The sequence below is a fragment of the Eubalaena glacialis genome, chromosome 14 (assembly GCF_028564815.1).
Source record: "Eubalaena glacialis isolate mEubGla1 chromosome 14, mEubGla1.1.hap2.+ XY, whole genome shotgun sequence".
In the NCBI taxonomy this organism is placed as follows: Eukaryota; Metazoa; Chordata; class Mammalia; order Artiodactyla; family Balaenidae; genus Eubalaena; species Eubalaena glacialis.
The window spans coordinates 52,801,334-52,824,156 of record NC_083729.1 but is presented as its reverse complement, the minus strand read 5'-3'; the positions used below and the strand labels follow the sequence as shown (position 1 = coordinate 52,824,156).

At 36.1% G+C, this 22,823-nt stretch overlaps 1 protein-coding gene across 3 annotated transcripts in view; it reads left to right on the top strand.

Annotated features, from left to right (window-relative positions):
* Window positions 1-22,823, top strand: part of USP34 (ubiquitin specific peptidase 34) — a 240,766-nt gene that overhangs the window by 74,079 nt on the left and 143,864 nt on the right. For all 3 annotated transcript variants that reach the window (XM_061168549.1, XM_061168548.1, XM_061168547.1), the window contains exons 7-10: window positions 1,117-1,309; window positions 2,427-2,488; window positions 12,289-12,370; window positions 12,458-12,550. In XM_061168549.1, coding sequence (XP_061024532.1) covers window positions 1,117-1,309; window positions 2,427-2,488; window positions 12,289-12,370; window positions 12,458-12,550 — 430 coding nt within the window. The remainder of the gene's footprint in view (window positions 1-1,116; window positions 1,310-2,426; window positions 2,489-12,288; window positions 12,371-12,457; window positions 12,551-22,823) is intronic.

Sequence of the window (22,823 nt, the reverse complement as noted above, 5' to 3'; positions counted from 1 at the left end):
TATTATTTGTCACAGTTCTCTGGTTGGCTAGCTTTTCTGATCTGGGCTGACTTGGCTGGACCTGGGTGCTCTGTGATAGATAACCTCAGTCATTTGTCCTCTGGTTGGCAGGCTGATTGGTCTTGAGTGGTGAAGGGTGCTCATATGTATCTTGGCAGTTGGCTGGATGTCAGTTGGGGCATTAGCTGTCTCTCTCATCCAGCAGGCTATCCTGAGTCCTTTTCTCAGTGGTGGAAGAGTTCCCAGCAAGAGAGGGCAAGCTCAAAGGCTTTTTAAGCTTCTGCTTATGTTACATCTCTTAATACCCCACTGGGCAAAGGAACCTTCATGGCAAAGCTCAGATGCAAGGAAGTAGAGGAATAAATGACACCTTTGATGGGAAGAGTGGTAAAGTCACATTGCAAAGACTACTATATAAAGTGATGGGAGGAATTTGGGGCCTTTCTGCAATCCATTACAAGCCCTGAGGAGCAATAATGTTGAAAGGTTGGGTACAGGAGGAGGAACCAACCAAATAGAATAGGTGGGGCCTGAGAGGAAAACCAGTGGTTTGTGATTTTTGAAAGCCAAAAAAGAATGATGTTTAAAATGTACACATTTTGAAGAATTTTGGCTGTGTTGGGGAGTAGATGTACTATTTATATGAAGTCAACTGAAATTTACTAAAACAGGAGCTGTATACATGACAGGTACTAGAGAATAGTAAAGTTTTACTGGAGGTGCAGGTACAGAATCCGATGTTAAATGACTTGGCTCTATGCAGTTCCTCCCTCCCTCTTCCTCCCTCCCTCTTCCTCCCTCCCTCCCTCCCTCCCTTCCTCTCCTTCCCTGCTTTCCCCTCCCTCCCTTCCTTCCTTCCTTCCTTACATGTTGTGTTAGGCTTTGCAGTTCCTGATTCATGTTGGACTCTCAGCAAAGGACACATTGCCACAGGTCACAATCCTTGAAGCATTACTTAGAAATAGTTTAAATTGGGAATATTAATCCCAGGATTCCAGGTTCTACTGTACTAAACAGTTTGGAGGTATGGAGCAAAGGAATATTATTGAATTATTGAGTGGTCTTCAGAAATAGTTTGCAAGTTTTTGTGTACCTTGTATTTCTGAATCATTTCAGGTATTTATGCAAGCTCTCTGATCAGGAGTTAAGACAGAGTGCGGCTCGCAACATGGCTGACTTAATGTGGAGCACAGTGAAAGAACCATTGGATACGACGTTATGCTTTGATAAAGAAAGCCTAGATCTTGCATTTAAGTACTTTATGTCACCTACTTTGACTATGAGGTTGGCTGGATTAAGTCAGATAACGGTAAGCTGTATTTGCTTTATTTTTGGTAATTTTTTGTTTGTCCTCTCAGACTATCATCATTATCATAATACCTAGTATTTATGGAGCCACTTATGCCATGCTAGGCATTGTGCTAAGTACTTTACATGCATTACTTTGTGTGACCCTTACAAATAATTTCTATATGTTCTCTTTTTCCCTATTTTAAATATGAGGAGACTGAGGCTTAGATTTAGAAGGCTTTATACCTTAGGTCTTTTTGATTTCCTTCACTTTTTTTTTTTTTTTTTTTAAACTGTTCAGTTTTTTTGCATTTAGAAAGCAGTGTTTTCAGAGAGAAAAAGAGTTGGAGATTATAAGTAGTTAATTAATTTTCCAGGCAGCAGCCACAGATTATTGGGCCATAGACCAAATTTGACTAACAAAAATGTTTGGTTTGCACAGTAGCAAGTACTGTTTTAAATAGGGAGAAATACATATTATTGGCTTCTCTTGGAGGGGTGGGGTGGGGAGAAAGACCTAGTGTTCTTGGGTCTGTCTTCTTGCATGACAACAATTTGCTAGAACTAAGTAGTTAGCTGCATTCTTTAGAATGGATATATTTTCTCTGGTTTACCAAGGTCTGCATTAAGTTTACTCCTTTACATTTGGGGCCTGTTTTTGTAGTGTAGTTATTCTGAAGTAGCTAGATTGTACCCATGTATTGAATTTTGTGACCTAGATTTTACCCATGTATTGGACTTTGTAAGTGTTGAAAACACTTAATGACAGTTTCCCAAATCAAATCTTAAAAGTGTATGTCTAGAAGCCTTTCCTGAAATTCGGTTTGTAATGATATATTACTTGCTGCCTTGCATTAGATTTTTGTGTCTTTCCCTTGTTCAGCTTTTTCTCTAGCATTCTTAGTGGAATAAAGCCTAAGTATTACTTGTGGAATGAATTAGTGTTTAAAAATGATAAAGGAAATAGCCAGACTAATTGGGAAGTATATATGTGTATCTGATTACCTATCTTTATTTTTTATACTTTTGATCTGGTTATTGATTATGATCTACATATATTAAACTGTGTTGGTAGTTGCTAACATATGCAAGAATAATTTTGGAAAAAATCTTTAATTTCTTTTCTCTATTTATAGAATCAACTTCACACCTTCAATGATGTGTGCAATAATGAATCATTGGTATCAGACACAGAAACGTAAGTAGGAGCATTAAATTTATGCGTAAGTACACTATTTTAATGTGTAGCTGTTTATGTGGTAAATGTAATTGACTTTATTAGATTTGAAGTGTTTACTAGAAATTCTTTGCCTCGTGGCTTCATCTGTACAGTCTTTAACAAGCTTTCAGAGGAATATATTGCAATTCTTCTCTTTTTAAAAAAACATATAGTGTTATTTTTCACAAAATGCAAAGGGAGACTATTTATACAGGAGAATTTAATAGTAAAGAATATGGTACAGATAGTTTTCAGAAACCACACTTGATGCAGGAAAGGATCTCATTTAACACATTTTTCGGGGAAAAAAACCAAGTTCATGATGCTCATGTATGAAAAGAAGTAGTTTTTACAGCTTAGGGCTTTTTAAAGTACTTAGAAATATTTATTTTTTCCAATATTTATTCCATTTAGTTGTCCATCAGTATAGAAATCATTTTTTAAATCTTGGTAGTAATATTTTCTGCTTGAACAGAGTTACATAGTTTTTTGTTTGTTTGTTTTTGCTGTGCCGCTGTGCGGCTTGCAGGATCTTAGTTCTCTGACCAGGGATCAAACCCGTGCCCTCGGCAGTGAAAGCGCGGAATCTTAACCGCTGGACCGCCAGGGAATTCCCCAGAGTTGCATAGTCTTAAGGTGTTAGAAAATTTGTAATTATACGAATGAGTCATATTTTTGCTTTACTGTAACTTTTATGCATTGATTATAGTTTTGCTCTATGGAGCTAATCTCAGTTGAACCCAGCCCTTCATGAATTTGGAAACCAGAGACTATGTCTCTGCTTTTTCCCTCACATATTATGGTTTTTAGATTTATCACCAGACAAGTCATTCACTTTTGGCAGCATTCTTTGTCAGTGGTCCCTTAAAATGTGTGCCCTAGAATTGGTAGTAGCATTATAAATTCTTGGTCATACTAGGAGTGCTATTTCACACAGTCAAGATATTATATAGATTATGTCCAATGTATATAAAACTACAGCTCTGGATTTCCCATTTGACCCCTCAATACCCACCCTCCCACCCCTTCAGACTGCCTCTAGGAGAATCTTAAAATTGCCAATGCAGTAATCACTCCCTATCCCTGCAAAAAGACAAAAAAAAAAAAAATCCTGGAATCACCAGTGCAGTAACCCCCCATGTCCAGGTTAGGTCTCTGTGTTGCTGTGGATAGAGAAAAGAATGAATTCCATTCAAAAATGTGTAAGGTTTATACATATTAAAGATACGCTTAAGAGGGAGGAGAGTAAAAGTTTTGAGGAATGGTGGGTAGGACAGTTAAAGCTGGGAAGAGAAGGGTCCTGTACAGTGTGAAAAGATTGGAGCAAATACAAAAAGTGATAAATATTGTTGAAGCCTGTGAATTGGGTCTCTCTTTTTAAGCAGTTTTATTAAGATATAGATACATATCATAAAACTCACCTGTTTTTATAATGAATTTTAGTAAATTTACACAGTTGTGCAACTGTCATCACAGCACAATTCTAGAACATTTACGTCACTTCAGAAAGGTCTCTTTTGCCCATTTGTAGTCAATCCCCATTCTCCCCACCACCCCCCACCCAGGGCCGCACCGCGTGGCATGTGGCATCTTAATTCCCTGCCCAGGGATCAAACCCGTGCCCCCTGCAGTGGAAGCTCTGTCTTAACTGCTGGACCGCCAGGGAATTCCTTCAATCCCCATTCTTATCCCCAGCCCCACTAATCTTCTTTGTCTCTATAGATTTGCCCTTTTTGGGCATTTCCTATAAATGGAATCATATGACAGTGTTTTTTTCCATTGCCACCTTTCACTTATACTGTTTTTCTTGAGGTTCATTCATGTTGTGGTGTGAATCAGTACTTTGTTCCTTTTTATTGCTGAATAGTATTACATTATGTAGCTATATCACATTTTGTTTATCCTTTTACCAAAGTTGATGGATATTTTGAATGTTTCTACTTTTTGATTATTATGAATAATGCTGCTTTAAACATTTGTGTACAAGTCTTTTTGTCGACATATGTTTTCATTTCTCTTGGTAGGTACGTAGGAGTGCGATCACTGGTTTGTAAGGTCATTTTATGTTTAACTTTTAAAGAAACTGTCAAAATGTTTTCCAACATTTCTGTATTATTTTATATTCCCACTAGCAATGTATGAGGGTTCCAGTTTTTCCCCCAGTCTTGTCAGCGCTTGTTTTTATCTTTTTGATTATAGCCATTATAGTGGGTATAAAGTGGCATTTCATTATGGTTTTAATTTACATTTGCCTAATTACTAAGGATGTTGAACATCTTTTTATATGGTTATTTGCCATTCTGTTTCTTCTTCACTGAATTGTTTGTTCACTTTTTGCCTAGCTTTTAGTTGGGTTATTTGTCTTGTTTTATTGATTAGCATGTGATCTGTACCACAGAATATTCATATGTGCTTAAGAAGACTGTTTATTCAGCTGTTGTTGTATGGAGTGTTCAGTAGATGTCTTTTAGGTCTAATGAGTTTGTAATATTGTCTTCTATATCCTTGTTGATTTTTTACCTACGCTTGTTCTATTCCATTATCAAAAGTAGGGCATTGAAGTCTCCAACTTCAGTTTATCCTCATTTGTGGATTTTGTTTTTATGAATTTGCCTATTTGCTGCAATTTATTTGTAACCCCCAAATCAGTACTTTTGGTGCCCTCACGGTCATTTGCGGAAATGCACAGAGCAGTAAAAAATGAGTCTGCCAACATGCACGTTTCCAACTGAAGTCATACAAGGTGATGCTCTGCGTTGTTTTAGCGCTGGTACAGAAATGACCAGAGGAAGGAAGTGGTAGGAGGCAGTGCAGTATAGTGCAAGAAGCTCTGGCTGTGGGCCGGTTGAAGGGATATGAATCCCAAGTCTAGCACATGGTATTGGGGCAGCCTCAGTAAAGTCACTTCAACACACTTCTGAAGCTCATTTTCTCTTTTGTAAAATAGAGAAAATAGAATCTGATAAGAAGTTATTTTTAGGATTTAAGATTCAGTGGTTCAACATGAGTTAATTTAGTGCATAATTTTGTAGAACTCAGCTGCCATGAGTAACAAGAGTTGACTGTATTATTTGTTTTTTTGTCCTTTCAAATCTATGGTGAAATATTATATACAATGGAATTCTATTCAGCCATAAAAAAGAATGAAGTCTTGCCATCTATGGTAACATGGATGGACCTTGAGGGCATTATACTAAGTGAAATAAGTCAGAGAAAGACATCATATGATCTCATTTATATACGGACTTTAAAAACAAAAACGCTGAGATCAGCTCGGTGCTTTGTGACCACCTAGAGGGGTGGGATAGGGAGGGTGGGAGGGAGACGCAAGAGGGAGGGGATATGGGGATATATGTATACATATAGCTGATTCACTTTGTTATACAGCAGAAACTAACACAACATTGTAAAGCAATTATACTCCAATAAAGATGTTAAAAAAAAAAAAAGAAAAGAAAAAAACCCCCAAAACCCTAAGCTTATAGACACAGAGAATAGATTGGTAGTTTCAGAGGCGTGGAGGTCAGAGGAGGGCAAAACAGGTGAAGGAGGTCAAAAGGTACAAATTTCTAGTTATGAAATAAATAAGTCATGAGGATAGTAATGTATAGCATGGTGGCTATAGTTAATAATATAGTATTGCATATTTGAAAGTTGCTAGGAGAGTAGATCTTAAAAGCCCTCATCACAAGGGAAAAAATTTTTTTTCTAACTGTATATGATGATGGGTGTTAACTAGACTTACTGTGGTGATCATTTAGCAATATATACAAATATTGAATCATTATGTTGTACACTTGAAACTAATATAATGTTATATGTCAGTTGTACCTCAATTATAAAAAGAGTTTTTAGAAAAAGAGGATCAAATAAAAGAAAGCAACATTGAGAGATCATTGTAATACCCAAATGAGAGCCACGTCTCTTTTTTCAGAGGGAACGGGGTAAGGGGAAGGATGTTGGTGGTCTATCTGTGATGGCATTTTTACATAAAGGGAAGAGCCTCCCTTGCATTGTTCTGACTGAAGTGGGAACTTCAAAACAAATCTTAGTTTTGTGAAACATCTTTCTTTAAAGGAGTTCTGCAAACGGATTGTAGAACAAACTGTGTACCTAAAGTTACTATATAAGATTTGCATTTAATCAAACCCTCTGTCTTCTTCCAGTCAAAGGCAAGCAGCAAGTCACATTATTGCACTGAGTCATTCTTTTAAAGAGAACCCACTCTAGGAAGCACTTGATGCTAATGACATGTTCTTTTTACCCATTAAAGCAGTGGGTGACAATAATTTTAAACAATATTCAGGGGTTCAGTATTAGCTAACTCAGTGCAGTGACGTTATAGAATATAACTGCCAAGAGTAGTAAGAATTGGCTGTATTTCTTTTTCTCCCTTAAGTTTTGTTGTTTTTTGCTTCATGTATTTTAGGACATTTTGTTGGGTACATATATGTTTATAGTTGTTATGTTCCTGATAATTTCCTCCTTTCATCATTATAAAATGTCCCTCTTTGTCTCTTTAAAACAATTTTTGGTTTAGTCTATTTTGTTTGATGTTAGTATAGCCACTGCAGCTTTATTATGTGTACTGTTTTCATGGTATATCTTTTTCCATCCTCTTACTTTCAACCTGTTTGTTTTTGGATCTAAAGTATGTCTCTTGGAGGTAGCATTTAGTTGGATTGAAAAAAAAAAATCCACTCCTACCACCTCTCCCTTTTGATAGGAGTATTTAATCCAGTTACTCATAATATTATTTATATAGTTGGATTTATGCCTGCCATTTTGCTGTTGGGTTTTTGTATGTCTTCCTTAAAAAAATTTTTTTTCTATTTCTCCTTTACTGCCTTATTTTGCAGTGTGTCAGTATACGGTAGTACAGTTGTCCCTTGGTGTATGCGGGGGATTGGTTCCAGGATCACCTGTGGATACCAAAATCTGCAGATGCTCAAGTCCCTTATATAAAGTCATGTAGTGTTTGCATATAAGCTGTACACATCCTCCTGTATACTTTAAATCATCTCTTGATTACTTACAATACCTAATACAATGTAGGTGTTATGTAAATAGTTGCAAGCATGTGGCAAATTCAAGTTTTGCCTTGTGGAACTTTCTGGAATTTTTTTGAAGAAATATTTTTGATCCTCTGTTGGTTGCATCTATGGATGCAGAACCCATGGATACAGAGGGAGTGAGTACTGTATACCATTTTAATTCCATTTTTTTATACTTTAAAAATTATTTTGCCAGTGGTTGCTTTATGGGTTATAATATGCATCTTAATTTAATACTGTCTACTTCACATTAATAACAATTCTAGTAAAATATAGGAACAGTGCTTCAGTATAGCTCTATTCCTTTGTTTCTGATAAGAAGTCAGCTGCGAATCTTATTGTGGTTCCTTTCTATGTGCTTAGTTCTTTTTGTCTTGCTGCTTTTAAGATTTTTCTGTTGCTCTTTGGCTTTTAAGAGTTTGACTATGATGTCTCTGGGTGTTGATATCCTTGTGTTTATCTTAGTTGGCGCTTGTTGTGATTCTTGGATGTGTAGATGAACATTTTTCATCAAATTTGGGATGTTTGACCATAGTTTCTTCAAATTTTCTTTCTGCTCCCCTTACTCCTTCTGGGAGGCCCAGATTATACATGTTTCCAGATCCCTGAATGGTTGTTATTGATAACATTGTCCAGTTTTATGCTTGCTCAGTTATAGTTACAGTTCTCAGCTGTTACAAAAGTCCCTGAGTCTCCTTTCAGTGTTTTTCAAGAAACTGAAAGAATGGGATTTATTTTTTAGAATTATTTTTACTTGTTGAATTGTCTTTTTGTATGTAAAAAATCATAGAGTTGATTCATGGATCATAGCTTCTGTTGGGCTACTCAGAAATAGGTAAAATATACCACTAGTAGTTTTATTTTAATGTTTTACCCTTTGAGGCCATATATCTAATTCATAGCTTCTTTTTTTAAATCTTTAGAATAATTTTAAAATTAAATATAATTCTTCTATGGATAAACAAGAAAAGAAATTGTTCAGTCCTTCCAGTTTTTCTGTGTATAATTTACATAGCTGAAAAAACTTGGGGTCTTTTCACTGCTCATCCTATTTTGAAACCGTTTTTCTTCTACCCACAATATTACATATCACTACTTTTTTCATTAGCTGTTCTTCTGTAGTAGCCATTTAAAATTTTTTTAAAGAATTGCTCTGAAAGGGCCTGTATCAATTAAATAAATTGAATCAACAGTTAATGACCTTCCAAAACAAAGTACCAGGACCAGATGGGTTTATTGGTAAATTTTTTTTTAAATTAATTAATTAATTTATTTATGGCTGTGTTGGGTCTTCGTTTCTGTGCAAGGGCTTTCTCTAGTTGTGGCAAGCGGAGGCCACTCTACATCGCGGTGCGCCTGCCTCTCACTATCTCAGCCTCTCTTGTTACGGAGCACAGGCTCCAGACGCGCAGGCTCAGTAATTGTGGCTCATGGGCCCAGTTGCTCTGCGGCATGTGGGATCTTCCCAGACCAGGGCTCGAACCTGTGTCCCCTGCATTGGCAGGCAGATTCTCAACCACTGCGCCACCAGGGAAGCCCTCATTGGTAAATTTAACCAAATATTTAAGGAAGAAATTATACCAATTCTCTGTAGTCTTTTTCAGAAGATAGCAGAGGGAAGCCTTACTCATTGAGGTCAGCATTACCCTAATACCAAAACCAGACAAAGGCATTACAAGAGAACGACAGACCAGTACTTCCCATGAACATACATATAAAAATCCTCATAAAATATTAGCAGATCGAATCCAGCAAGGTATAAAAAGAATTATACACCACAACCAAGTGAGATTTAGCCCAGGTATTCAAGGCTGGTTCAGCATTTCAAGATCAATTAATGTAAAGTCAAAATTTTGACAAGGTCAAATTTTATCATTCATGATAAAAAAAACTCTCAGTAAACTAGGCATAGAGAGGAACTTCATCAACATGATAAAGAACATCTACAAAACCTCCTACAGCTAACATCATACTTAATGATGTGAAGGTCAAAGCTTTTCCACTAAGGTCAGGAACAAGGAAAGGGTGTCCCCTCTCACCACTGCTTTTCAGCATTGTACTGGAAAGTCCTACCTGATGCAATAAGACAAGAAAAGGAAATAAAAGGTATATAGATTAGGAAGGCAGAAGTAAAACTGTCTTTGATCACAGCTGACCTGATCATCTATGTAGAAAATCTGAAAGAATTGACAGTCTCATGGAACTAATGAGCATTTATAGCAGGATTGCAGGATACAAAGTTAATAATCAAAAGTCAGTCACTTTCCTATATATCAGCAGTGAACAAGTAGAATTTGAAATTTAAAATACAATACCATTTACATTAGCACCACAAAAAATGAAATACTTAGGTATAAATCTAACAATATGAAAAGGTCTATATAAGGAAAATAACAAAACTCTGATGAAAGATAGCAAAGAAGAGCTAAATAAATGGAGAGATATTCCATGTCTATGGATAGGAAGACTTAAAATTGTAAAGGTATCAGTTCTTTCCAACTTGATCTATAGATTCATTGCAGTCTCAATCAAAATCCAAGTAAGTTATTTTGTGGATATCGACAGACTGATTCTAACATTTGTTTAAATAGAGAGGCAAAAGACCCAGAATAGCCAACACAGTTTTGAAAGGAGAAAACAAAGTTGGAGGACCGACATTACCCACCTTCAAGAGTTACTATAAAATTACAGTGATCAAGACAGTGCAGTATTGGTGAAAGAACAGACAAATAGGTCAATGGAACAGAATACAGTGCTCAGAAATAGGCCCATATAAATATAGTCAGCTGATATTTGACAAAGGAGCAAAGACAGTAGTACAAAGCAGCAGAGATAGGGTTTTCAACAAATGGTGCTGAAACAATTGGACAACCACATGGGGAAAAAAAAATCTAGATACATCTCACACCCTTCACAAAAATTAATTCAAAATGGACCACACACCTAAACATAGAATGCAAAACTATAAAACTCCTAAAAGATAACATAGGAAAAAATCTAGATGACCTTGGGTATGGTGGTAACCTTTTGAGTTCAACACCATGATCCATGAATTGGTAAGCTGGACTTCTTTAAAATTAAAAACTTCTGCTCTGCGAAAGACAGTGTCAAGAGAATGAGAAGACAGCCGTAGACAGGGGAAAATACTTGTAAAAGACACATCTGTTAAAGGACTGTTATCCAAAATACACAAAGAACTCTTAAAAATTTAACAGTAAGAAAATGAACAATCTGATTAAAAAATACACTGACTTTAGCAGACACTTCACCAAAGAAGACATACAGATGGCAAATGAGCACATGGAAAGATGCTCCTCTTTTATCAGGGAAATGCAAATCAAAACAACGATGAGATTCCATTACATGCCTATTGGAATGGTCAAAATCCAGAACACTGATAACACCAAATGCTGACAAGGATGTGGAGCAACAGGAACTCTCATTCACCGCTGGTGGGAATGCAAGAAGGTACAGCCACTTTGGAAGACAGTTTCATAGTTTCTTAAAAAACTCAGCGTACTCTTACCATATGATCCAGCAGTCATGTTCCCTGGCATTTATCCAAAGGAGTTGAAAACATGTCCACACAAAAACCTGCACACGGGTGATTATAGCAACTTTATTCATAATTGCTCAAACCTGGAAGGAACCAATGGGCTAATGACAAATGAAACAAAATGGATAAATCTTAATGCTGAGTGAAAGAATCTAAATTTTATAAAAGAGTACATCCTGTATCTTTTTTTTACATGAAGTTCTAGAAAATGAAAACTATGTAATAACAGAAAGCAGATCATTGGTTGTCTGGGCAGTGGGTTGTGGGAGCTGAGAAAAAGAGGGATTAAAAAGGAGCATAAAGAAACTTTTTGGGTTGATGTGTTTGTTATCTTGGCAGTGCTGATGGATTCATAGATGTATATTTAAGTTTAAATTCATCGAACTATATACTTTAAATATGTTCAGTTTACTATATTTCATACATACCTCAAAGCTGTAAAAGACAAATTAACTGATAAACTTACACTACCTTATTGGTAACATAATAGTTTAATTTTCTGTGCCAGTGATTTATTACTCTAAAAGAATTGATAGCTCTTTTTAAAAAATGAAGGTTAATCTACAACTGTTCAAAAATAAAAAGTTTACTTTTTGAAATGAAGGATGAGTTGTTCCTAAGTGTAACCAAGTGTTCTGAACAGTCAGTTGATAACTTTAGGGATCACATTAGCAGAACCTTCGTTAATATCAGGCAGGAAGGAGACTTGCCATTTGGCTTGGAGATTCTTCTTTTTTTCTTCCCCCACCCTTTTGGTAACCTACTTTTCTGATGTTATCTTACCATAGAGGACATATGGGGAAACCTTCCCTGAATGCCTCAGTGCCTACTATGGAGATTAAAAATGGGAAGGCAAGGTCTTTGTGTAAGAAAATACATCACTTTTTAGGTGTTACCCTTGGTATTCTCACCTGTGTACCTGGTGTTAGTTATCCTAACTTTTCAGATTTTTTTTTGCTTGTTTATAAATTCAGGTAGTATTAACCATTTCTTGTATTTCTGTTTCAGTTATTCTTCATAGTACTATTAACAGTTAATTGTATATAATCACTTCTTTATAATTGGTATGTGAACAGTTTTAGATTTTCACCTGAGTCTGCTTTTAGACATGGGAAAGAATGATACTAATATTTTTTTTAATGTATTAACTTTTTATTATTTGACTTTAGGTCCATTGCAAAAGAACTTGCAGACTGGCTTATAAGCAACAATGTGGTAGAGCATATATTTGGACCAAATTTACATATTGAGGTTTGTGGACTAATATGTGACTTATCTGCTCTATTAAGAGAGAAGAATGCTTTTAAAAATTAACTGTAATAAGTGTTTCTTTTCCAGATTATCAAACAGTGCCAAGTGATTTTGAATTTTTTGGCAGCGGAAGGGCGACTGAGTACTCAGCATATTGACTGCATTTGGGCTGCAGCACAGGTAATATCAACAGCTTAACATAAGTGCTTCTTTATTATACGTTCCGTTCTAAGGTCTTTTCTCCCCTGTAAGGTACGTTCTATTATTATCCTCATTTTGTCGCTAAAGAAACCACGCCATGGGAAAAGTTGGGGATCAAATCTATGAAATCTGGCTTCAGAGTCCATGTCTTATCTTACTATACTACTGTTACAGTCGAAGGAAATGAGAGTCAGTCATTTAGAGGTTCTTGGTTTATTAAGAGACATTTTCCTATTATTTTAACTTATACAATCAATGCTTCTGTCCTGAACATTGTATTCATGTTTCTTTTCTATTATACTATTTTCTTCTTTAATTTAATTTTTTGAATAGGCACATATCCATATGGTTCAAATTTCAAAAAGTAGATACAAAAGGATATGCTATACATTTTCCCCCTCCTACCTGTGTCTCCCGTGCATGCAGTTCCTAACCTCTCAGGTGCATCATAGATTTTCTATATAAATTGCCAATTGTAAACATTTCTCTTTCCCTGTCCTCTTTTCCACAGATGTATCATACTAAACGGATTTGGCTTTTTTTCACTAACAGTTTATCCTGGAGATAATTATTCCATATCAATATATAAAACACTTTTTTTTCTTTTTTAGGACTGCATAGTGTTTCATTATATGCATGAACCATAATTTATTTAACCAGTTCCTTTTCATAGGCACTATTTTTTCCAATCCTTTTTATTATAAACAATGCTACAATAAGTAACTTACAATAGTCAGCTAATCCATATGCAAAACTATTATGTAGGATAAATTCCTACTTATAAGTAGTATTGTCAGGTTAAAGCTTATGTGTGGTTTACTTGTGGTAGCTAATGGCGTGATAGTGCCACTTTCGCCTTATTCTCCTCAATAAACTTTTTTTTAACATCTTTATTGGAGTATAATTGCTTTACAACATTGTGTTAGTTTATGCTGAATAACAAAGTGAACCAGCTATATGTATATATATATATATATCCCCATATCCCCTTCCTCTTGCGTCTCCCTCCCACCGTCCCTATCCCATCCCTCTAGGTGGTCACAAAGCACCGAGCTGATCTCCCTGTGCGATGCAGCTGCTTCCCACTAGCTATCTATTTTATATTTGGTAGTGTATATATGTCAATGCTGTCTCACTTCGTCCCAGCTTACCCTTACCCGCTCCCCGTGTCCTCAAGTCCATTCTCTACGTCTGCGTCTTTATTCCTGTCCTGCCCCTAGGTTCGTGAGAAACTTTTTTTTTTTTATAGATTCCATACATATGTGTTAGCATATGGTACTTGTTTTTCTCATTCTGACTTACTTCACTCTGTATGACACACTCCAGGTCCATCCACCTCTCTACAAATAACTCAATTTTGTTTCTTTTTAAGGCTGAGTGTAATATTCCATTGTATATATGTGCCACATCTTCTTTATCCATTCATCTGTCGATGGACACTTAGGTTGCTTCCATGTCCTGGCTATTGTAAATAGAGCTGCAGTGAGCATTGTGGTACATGACTCTTTTTGAATTATGTTTTTCTCAGGGTATATGCCCAATAGTGGGATTGCTGGGTCATATGGTAGTTCTATTTTTAGTTTTTTAAGGAACCTCCATACTGTTCTCCATAGTGGCTATACTGTTCTCCATAGTGGCTATATCAATTTACATTCCCACCAACAGTGGAAGAGGGTTCCCTTTTCTCCACACCCTCTCCAGCATTTATTGTTTGTAGATTTTTTTGATGGTGGCCATTCTGACCGGTGTGAGATGATACCTCATTGTAGTTTTGATTTGCATTTCTCTAATGATTAGTGATGTTGAGCATCCTTTCATGTGTTTGTTGGCAATCTGTATATCTTCTTTGGAGAAATGTCTGTTTAGGTCTTTTGCCCATTTTTGGATTGGGTTGGTTTTTTTGATATTAAGCTGCATGAATTGTTTATATATTTTGGAGATTAATCCTGTGTCAGTTGCTTCGTTTGCAAATATTTTCTCCCATTCTGAGGGTTGTCTTTTCGTCTTGTTTATGTTTTCCTTTGCTGTGCAAAAGCTTTTAAGTTTCATTAGGTCCCATTTGTTTATTTTTGTTTTTATTTCCCTTTCTCTAGGAGGTGGGTCAAAAAGGATCTTGCTGTGATTTATGTCATAGAGTGTTCTGCCTATGTTTTCCTCTAGGAGTTTTATAGTTTCTGGACTTACATTTAGGTCTTTAATCCATTTTGAGTTTAATTTTGTATACGGTGTTAGGGAGTGTTCTGATTTCATTCTTTTACATGTAGCTGCCCAGCTTTCCCACCACCACTTACTGAAGAGGCTGTCTTTTCTCCATTGTATATTCTTGCCTCCTTTAACAAAGGTAAGGTTATCATACGTGCATGGGTTTATCTCTGGGCTTTCTATCCTGTTCCATTGATCTTTATTTCTCTTTTTGTGCCAGTACCATACTGTCTTGATTACTGTAGCTTTGTAGTATAGCTACAAAGTCTGAAGTCTGAAGTCAGGGAGCCTGATTCCTCTAGCTCTGTTTTTCTTAAGATTGCTTTGGCTATTCGGGGTCTTTTGTGTTTCCATACAAATTGCGAAATTTTTTGTTCTAGTTCTGTGAAAGATGCCATTGGTAGTATGATAGGGATTGCATTGAATCTGTAGATTGCTTTGGGTAGTATAGTCATTTTCACAATGTTGATTCTTCCAATCCAAGAACATGGTATATCTCTCCATCTGTTTGTATCATCTTTAATTTCTTTCATCAGTGTCTTATAGTTTTCTGCATACAGGTCTTTTGTCTCCTTAGGTAGGTTTATTCCAAGTTATTTTATTCTTTTTGTTGCAGTGGTAAGTGGGAGTGTTTCCTTAATTTCTCTTTCAGATTTTTCATCATTATTGTATAGGAATGCAAGTGATTGCTGCGCATTAATTCTGTATCCTGCTACTTTACCAAATTCATTGCTTAGCTCTAGTAGTTTTCTGGTAGCATCTTTAGCACTCTCTATGTATAGTATCATGTCATCTGCAAACAGTGACAGTTTTACTTCTTCTTTTCTGATTTGGATTCCTTTTATTCTCTGATTGCCGTGGCTAAAACTTCCAAAACTATGTTGAATAATAGTGGTGAGCGTGGGCAACTTTGTCTTGTTCCTGATCTTAGAGGAAATGTTTTCAGTTTTTCACCATTGAGAACGATGTTGGCTGTGGGTTTGGAATATATGGCCTTTATTATGTTGAGGTAGGTTCCCTCTATGCCTACTTTCTGGAGAGTTTTTATCATGAATGAATTTTGTTTAAAGCTTTTTCTGCATCTATTGAGATTATCGTATGGTTTTTATCCTTCAATTTGTTAATATGGTATATCACATTGATTGATTTGCATATTTTGAAGAATCCTTGAATTCCTGGGATAAAAACCATTTGATCATGGTGTATGATCCTTTTAATGTGCTGTTGGATTCTGTTTGCTAGTAGTTTGTTGAGGATTTTTGCATCTATGTTCATCAGTGATATTGGCCTGTTGTTTTCTTTTTTTGTAACATCTTTGTCTGGTTTTGGTATCAGGGTGTTAGCTCTTCTCTTAACGTTTGATAGAATTCACCTGTGAAGCCATCTGGTCCAGGGCTTTTTGTTTGTTGGAAGATTTTTTTTCACAGTTTCAATTTCAGTGCTTGTGATTGGTCTGTTTATATTTTCGATTTCTTCCTGGTTCAGTCTTGGAAGGTTGTGCTTTTCTAAGAATTTGTCCATTTCTTCCAGGTTGTCCATTTTATTGGCGTATAGTTGCTTGTAGAAATCTCTCATGATCCTTTGTATTTCTGCAGTGTCAGTTGTTACTTCTCCTTTTTCATTTCTAATTCTGTTGATTTGAGTCTTCTCCCTTTTTTTCTTGATGAGTCTGGCTAATGGTTTATCAATTTTATCTTCTCAAAGAACCAGCTTTTGGTTTTATTGATCTTTGTTATTGTTTCCTTCATTTCTTTTTCATTTATTTCTGATCTGATCTTTATGATTCCTTTCCTTCTGCTAACTTTGGGGTTTTTTTGTTCTTCTTTCTCTAATTGCTTTAGGTGTAAGGTTAGGTTGTTTATTTGAGATGTTTCTTGTTTCTTGAGGTAGGATTGTATTGCTATAAACTTCCCTCTTAGAACTGCTTTTGCTGCATCCCATAGGTTTTGGGTCGTCTTGAGGTTTTGGGTCATCTTGTTTTCATTGTTATTTGTTTCTAGGTATTTTTTGATTTCCTCTTAGATTTCTTCAGTGATCTCTTGGTTATTTAGTAGTGTATTGTTTAGCCTCTATGTGTTTGTATTTTTTATAGTTTTTTCCAGTAATTGATATCTAGTCTCATAGCTTTGTGGTTGGAAAAGATACCTGATATGATTTCAGTTTTCTTAAATTTACCAAGGCTTGATTTGTGACTGAAGATATGATCTATCCTGGAGAATGTTCCATGAGCACTTGAGAAGAAAGTACATTGTTGTTTTTGGATGGAATGTCCTGTTAATAGCAGTTAAGTCCATCTTGTTTAATGTGTCATTTAAAGCTTGTGTTTCCTTATTTATTTTCATTTTGGATGATCTGTCCATTGGTGAAAGTGGGGTGTTAAAGTCCCCTACTATGATTGTGTTACTGTCGATTTCCCCTTTTATGGCTGTTAGCATTTGCCTTATGTATTGAGGTGCTCCTATGTTGGGTGCATAAATATTTACAATTGTTGTATCTTCTTGGATTGATCCCTTGATCACTGTGTAGTGTCCTTCTTTGTCTCTTGTAATAATCCTTATTTTAAAGTCAATTTTGTCTGATATGAGAATTGCTACTCCAACTTTCTTTTGATTTCCATTTGCACGGAATATCTTTTTCCATCCCCTCACTTTCAGTCTGTATGTGTCCCTAGGTCTGAAGTGGGTCTCTTGTAGACAGCATATATACGGGTCTTGTTTTTGTATCCATTCAGCCAGTCTGTGTCTTGGTTGGAGCGTTTAATCCATTTACATTTAAGGTAATTATCGATATGTATGTTCCTGTTACCATTTTCATAATTGTTTTGGGTTTGTTTTTGTAGGTCTTTTCCTTCTCTTGTGTTTTCTGCCTAGAGAAGTTCCTTTAGCATCTGTTGTAGAGCTGGTTTAGTGGTGCTGAATTCTCTTAACTTTCAGTTGTCTGTAAAGGTTTTAATTTCTCCACCAAATCTGAATGAGATCCTTGCTGGGTAGAGTAATCTTGGTTGTAGGTTTTTCCCTTTCATCACTTTAAATATGTCCTGCCACTCCCTTCTGGCTTGCAGAGTTTCTGCTGATAGATCAGCTGTTAGCCTTATGGGGATTCCCTTGTGTGTTATTTGTTGCTTTTCCCTCGCTGCTTTTAATATTTTTTCTTTGTATTTAATTTTTGATAGTTTGATTAATATGTGTCTTGGCATGTTTCTCCTTGGATTTATCCTGTATGGGACTCTGCTTCCTGGACTTGATTGACTATTTCCTTTCCTATGTTAGGGAAGTTTTCAACTAAAATCTCTTCAAATATTTTCTTAGACCCTTTCTTTTCCTCTTCTTCTTCTGGCACCCCTATAATTTGAATGTTGGTGCGTTTAATGTTGTCCTAGAGGTTTCTGAGACTGTCCTCAATTCTTTTCATTCTTTTTTATTCTGCTCTGCAGTAGTTATTTCCACTATTTTATCTTCCAGGTCACTTATCCGTTCTTTTGCCTCAGTTATTCTGCTATTGATTCCTTCTAGAGAATTTTTAATTTAATTTATTGTGTTGTTCATCATTGTTTGTTTGCTCTTTAGTTCTTCTGGGTCCTTGTTAAACGTTTCTTGTATTTTCTCCATTGTATTTCCGAGATTTTTGATCATCTTTACTGTCATTACTCTGAATCCTTTTTCAGATAGACTGCCTATTTCCTCTTCATTTGTTTAGTCTGGTGGGTTTTTACCTTGCTCCTTCATCTGCTGCATATTTCTCTGTCTTCTCATTTTGCTTAACTTACTGTGTTTGGGGTCTCCTTTTAACAGGCTTCAGGTTCATAGTTCCTGTTGCTTTTGGTGCCTGCCCCCAGTGGGTGAGGTTGGTTCAGTGGCTTGTGTAGGCTTCATGGTGGAGGGGACTGGTGCCTGGGTTTTGGTGGGTGGGGCTGGATCTTGTCTTTCTGGTGGGCAGGGCCGCATCCGTTGGTGTGTTTTGGGTTGTCTGTGAACTTAGTATGATTTTAGGCAGCCTCTCTGCTAATGGGTGGGGTTGTGTTCCTGTCTTGCTAGTTGTTTGGCATGGGGCATCAAGCACTGGAGCTTGCTGGCCGTTGGGTGGAGCTGGGTTTTAGCGTTGAGATGGAGATCTCTGGGAGAGCTCTCGCTGATTGATATTACGTAGGGCTGGGATGTCTCTGGTGGTCCAGTGTCCTGAACTTGTCTCTCCCACCTCAGAGGCTCAGGTCTGACACCAGAGTGGAGCACCAAGACCCTGTCAGCCACGTGGCTTGTGGAAGGGGACCAGAGCCAGCTGGAGGGGAGAGTCCTGCAGAGAAGTGAATAGGCTGCTAGATCTTTTTTTTTTCTTTTTTTAAAAAAATCATGTTCTTAAACTTCTTTTTATTTGCTAAACTGATGGGTGAAAAGTGTTTTCATTGATGTTTTAAATTTGGATTTCTTTTGTATGAATCAGGTTGAAAATCTTGTGCTTAACCACCCTTTTTGTTTCGTCTTCTGGTGATGTTTATATTCTTTGCCATTTATCAGTTGCTTTACTTATTTTCTTTTTTGTAGGAGATCTTTATATATCAATGAAATCAGACTTTTGTTTGTGTTATGAGTTATGCCTACATTCTGCTTTGATGTCTTCTTGCTGTTTTAGTTAAGGTGGTTTTTGCAGTTGAGTTTCAAGTTTGTGGTTTCGCACTTGTGGTTGAATTTTTCATGACCTGTGGCTTTTGTGTTATGGTTTGAAATGCATTTCAAGATTACAAGAAAATTCCTCTTTAGCTCTTTTCTGTACATTTTGTTTCAATTTTATATTTTAATCTTCAATCCAATAGGAATTTATCATGGTTCAAAGGGTCATGTACATATCCAACATTTTCCCCCCAGTTTTTGGTTATATAGTTGGCCCCATTCCATTTGTTCAGTAATTCTTCTTCTCCTCACTGATTTGAGATACCAGTTTTATCTTGACTGGGTCAATTTCTGGACTTTGTAGACTGACCTATTGGTATATCTAGTCATGAACTATATATCAGAGATTGGTAAACTTATGACCTGTGGCTGGCCACTTGATTTTGTAAATGGTTTTTTTGCAACTTAGCCTTGCCTATTCTTTGTCATATTTTTGTCTGTGGCTGCTTCCACACTGCAGTGGCAGAGTACAGTATTTGTAACAGAGACCATATCACCTGTAATCTTAAAATATTTACTGTCTGGCCCATCAAGAAGACATTTACTAGTCCTTGGTTTTATACTAATATATTTTCTTTTTCCCCCTTGTGTCTATGTAATGTTTCTTATTATCTGGCAAGGCTGATCCTTTCTCCTTATATTTTTTTAAAAGAATCTTTATGTCTCTTATTTTTCCATGTGAATTTTAGCATTGATTATTCTTTAAAAATATTGTTGTTTTTACTGTTATAATGATTATTTTGAGAGGTGAAGTTGTCTTCCTATCCAAAACACGATATGCCATTTGTTTCATTTTGTTTCATTTAGCATTTCAGAGTTATTTGTGTATAGATTTTATTTCATGTTAAGCTTATTCTTAAGGATTTTAATTTTATTTATTATTGCTCTTAAAATAGCCATTTCTCCCCTTATATTACTTGCTTTCGTGCATTATACTTTATTTCTTCCATATACTTAATGATTTTTATATACTTAAGCATTTTCAAATTTTTGATTTTTAATAATTGTGTGCCTTGAGACCTTATATTGGTTGTGGTAATTTTTCAATATAGTTTTTTTAACTTCTCATATTTAATATTGTCTGTTTATACATGATTATCATTTTAACACATTAATGAAGCAGTTCATATTTCAGAGTAATCCTAAAATACTTAGGAAATTCTCTTTCATAACTTTCAGAAAATGTTCTTTTTAGTAGGGTTTTTTTTTTTTAATTTTATTTATTTATTTATTTATTTTTGGCTGTGTTGGATCTTCGTTTCCGTGCGAGGGCTTTCTCCAGTTGCGGCAAGCGGGGGCCACTCTTCATCGTGGTGTGCGGGCCTCTCACTATCGTGGCCTCTCTTGTTGCGGAGCACAGGCTCCAGACGGGCAGGCTCAGTAGTTGTGGCTCACGGGCCTACTTGCTCCGCGGCATGTGGGATCCTCCCAGACCAGGGCTCGAACCCGTGTCCCCTGCATTAGCAGGCAGACTCTCAACCACTGCACCACCAGGGAAGCCCCTTTTTAGTAGATTTTTAAATTTTATTTTGTTGATAGCAAGGCAAGCAAAATATGAGAACAGTGATATGGTAAGTAATATAGAATAAATAACTAGGAATAGTGAAGCACTGTTTATTGAAGCTGAAATTCATCAAATTTATAATTAATAATACGGTGTATTAAAACTTTTAGTGTTTTACCCTAGCAAGCGTTTCAAGTAACCTAATAAGGAAATGATTTAAAAATTCTGACATAATCTGTGATACAGTCTGAAACAATTTAAAATATCTGTAAAAGTTAGTTTAACAAGATTAAATAAGTATATTTTAAAGGTTATTTTATTTGGGCTTTTCTGTGTTTTGTTACTGCTTTACTTTTGAATATACCACAGATTTAGAATTATCACGAATTTTTACATTTTGAGTTCTTTTTATTTGAGCACCAACTGTAACTGGCTTCCAAGTGTCCAGGGTTGGTTGGTTTCATACAGAGTCTTGCCTTAGTTTTTTTTCCTTCCCTCTGGAGTAAGTTTTTGAGGTCACTTTGCTCACTTGATACACACACTTCACCCAGTAATAATTGGATTGGCTGCTGGTTTTTTCATTGTTTGTGTCACAACTCTTATATTGGAATCCAAGGAGAAAAAAGACAAAAGGTGATAAACGGGAAATTGATTGGAAAAAAAAAAGTGGTTTATAAATATTTGAAAAATGCTTATCTTTGATTTTAATTAAACGTAAGTTCAGCTAACATAATAGCATTTTCATGTATTGGGTAATTCTCATTATGTTTAACAATACACTGTATTGACCAGAGTGTGGTATAGCTTTAGGAGAACAATATAGCAGTTCTCTTTCTGGTAATTTATACTCTAGATACATGTACATGAAGATGTTTGATACAACATTAACTACACTAGTAGATCACGAATGTCTGTCACTGTAGGGCTAGTTAAATAAGTTTTGGGACATCTGTTTAATAGAATGTTCTGTGGCCATGAGAAGGACTGAAGTTGCTGTATTATGCTCATGTGGAAAACCTCCAAGAAATATTTTTATTAAACACTATTTATTAAATATCTATTATTTTATCTAAAATAGTAGTTATTTTATTAAGAGAAAACAGCAAGTACACAGTGTATTCTTTCACTGCGTATTAGAACAGTTATAAAGAGGGGATGTACATACACGTATATGTACTCTTTGTACTTGTGACTGTCTGGAACTATTTTGGAAAAACGGACAAGAAAATTTCACAGGTTTGCTTTTGGGGACGTGACCTGAGATAGGTGGGAGACTTTTATTGTCTACGTTTATGTAGACTGTGAAAATTTTACATGTGTTTATTAATTTTTCAGTACATATAAAAACTAGTATATAAAGTTACAGTAAACATTTAGACATTTAAATGACTTTCTCTGCCATTTAAAATTACTTATTATTCTGGTTTGACTGAGTTACCTCTCTACATCTCCCTCTTCATACCCTTTCACCATAAAATCTTTTAGTCATAGGACATCAAAAAAATAAACTTTAGGGGCTTCCCTGGTGGTGCAGTGGTTGAGAATCTGCCTGCCAATGCAGGGGACACGGGTTCGTGCCCTGGTCTGGGAAGACCCCACATGCCGCGGAGCAACTAGGCCCGTGCGCCACAACTACTGAGCCTGCGCGTCTGGAGCCTGTGCTCCGCAACAAGAGAGGCCACGATAGTGAGAGGCCCGCGCACCGCGATGAAGAGTGGCCCCCACTTGCCACAACTAGAGAAAGCCCTCGCACAGAAACGAAGACACAACACAGCCAAAAATAAATACATAAATAAATAAATTTTTTAAAAAATAAATAAATAAACTTCAGAATCTTTCCACTGTATTGGAATTTATTGTTAAATGCTTTCCATATTTGAAG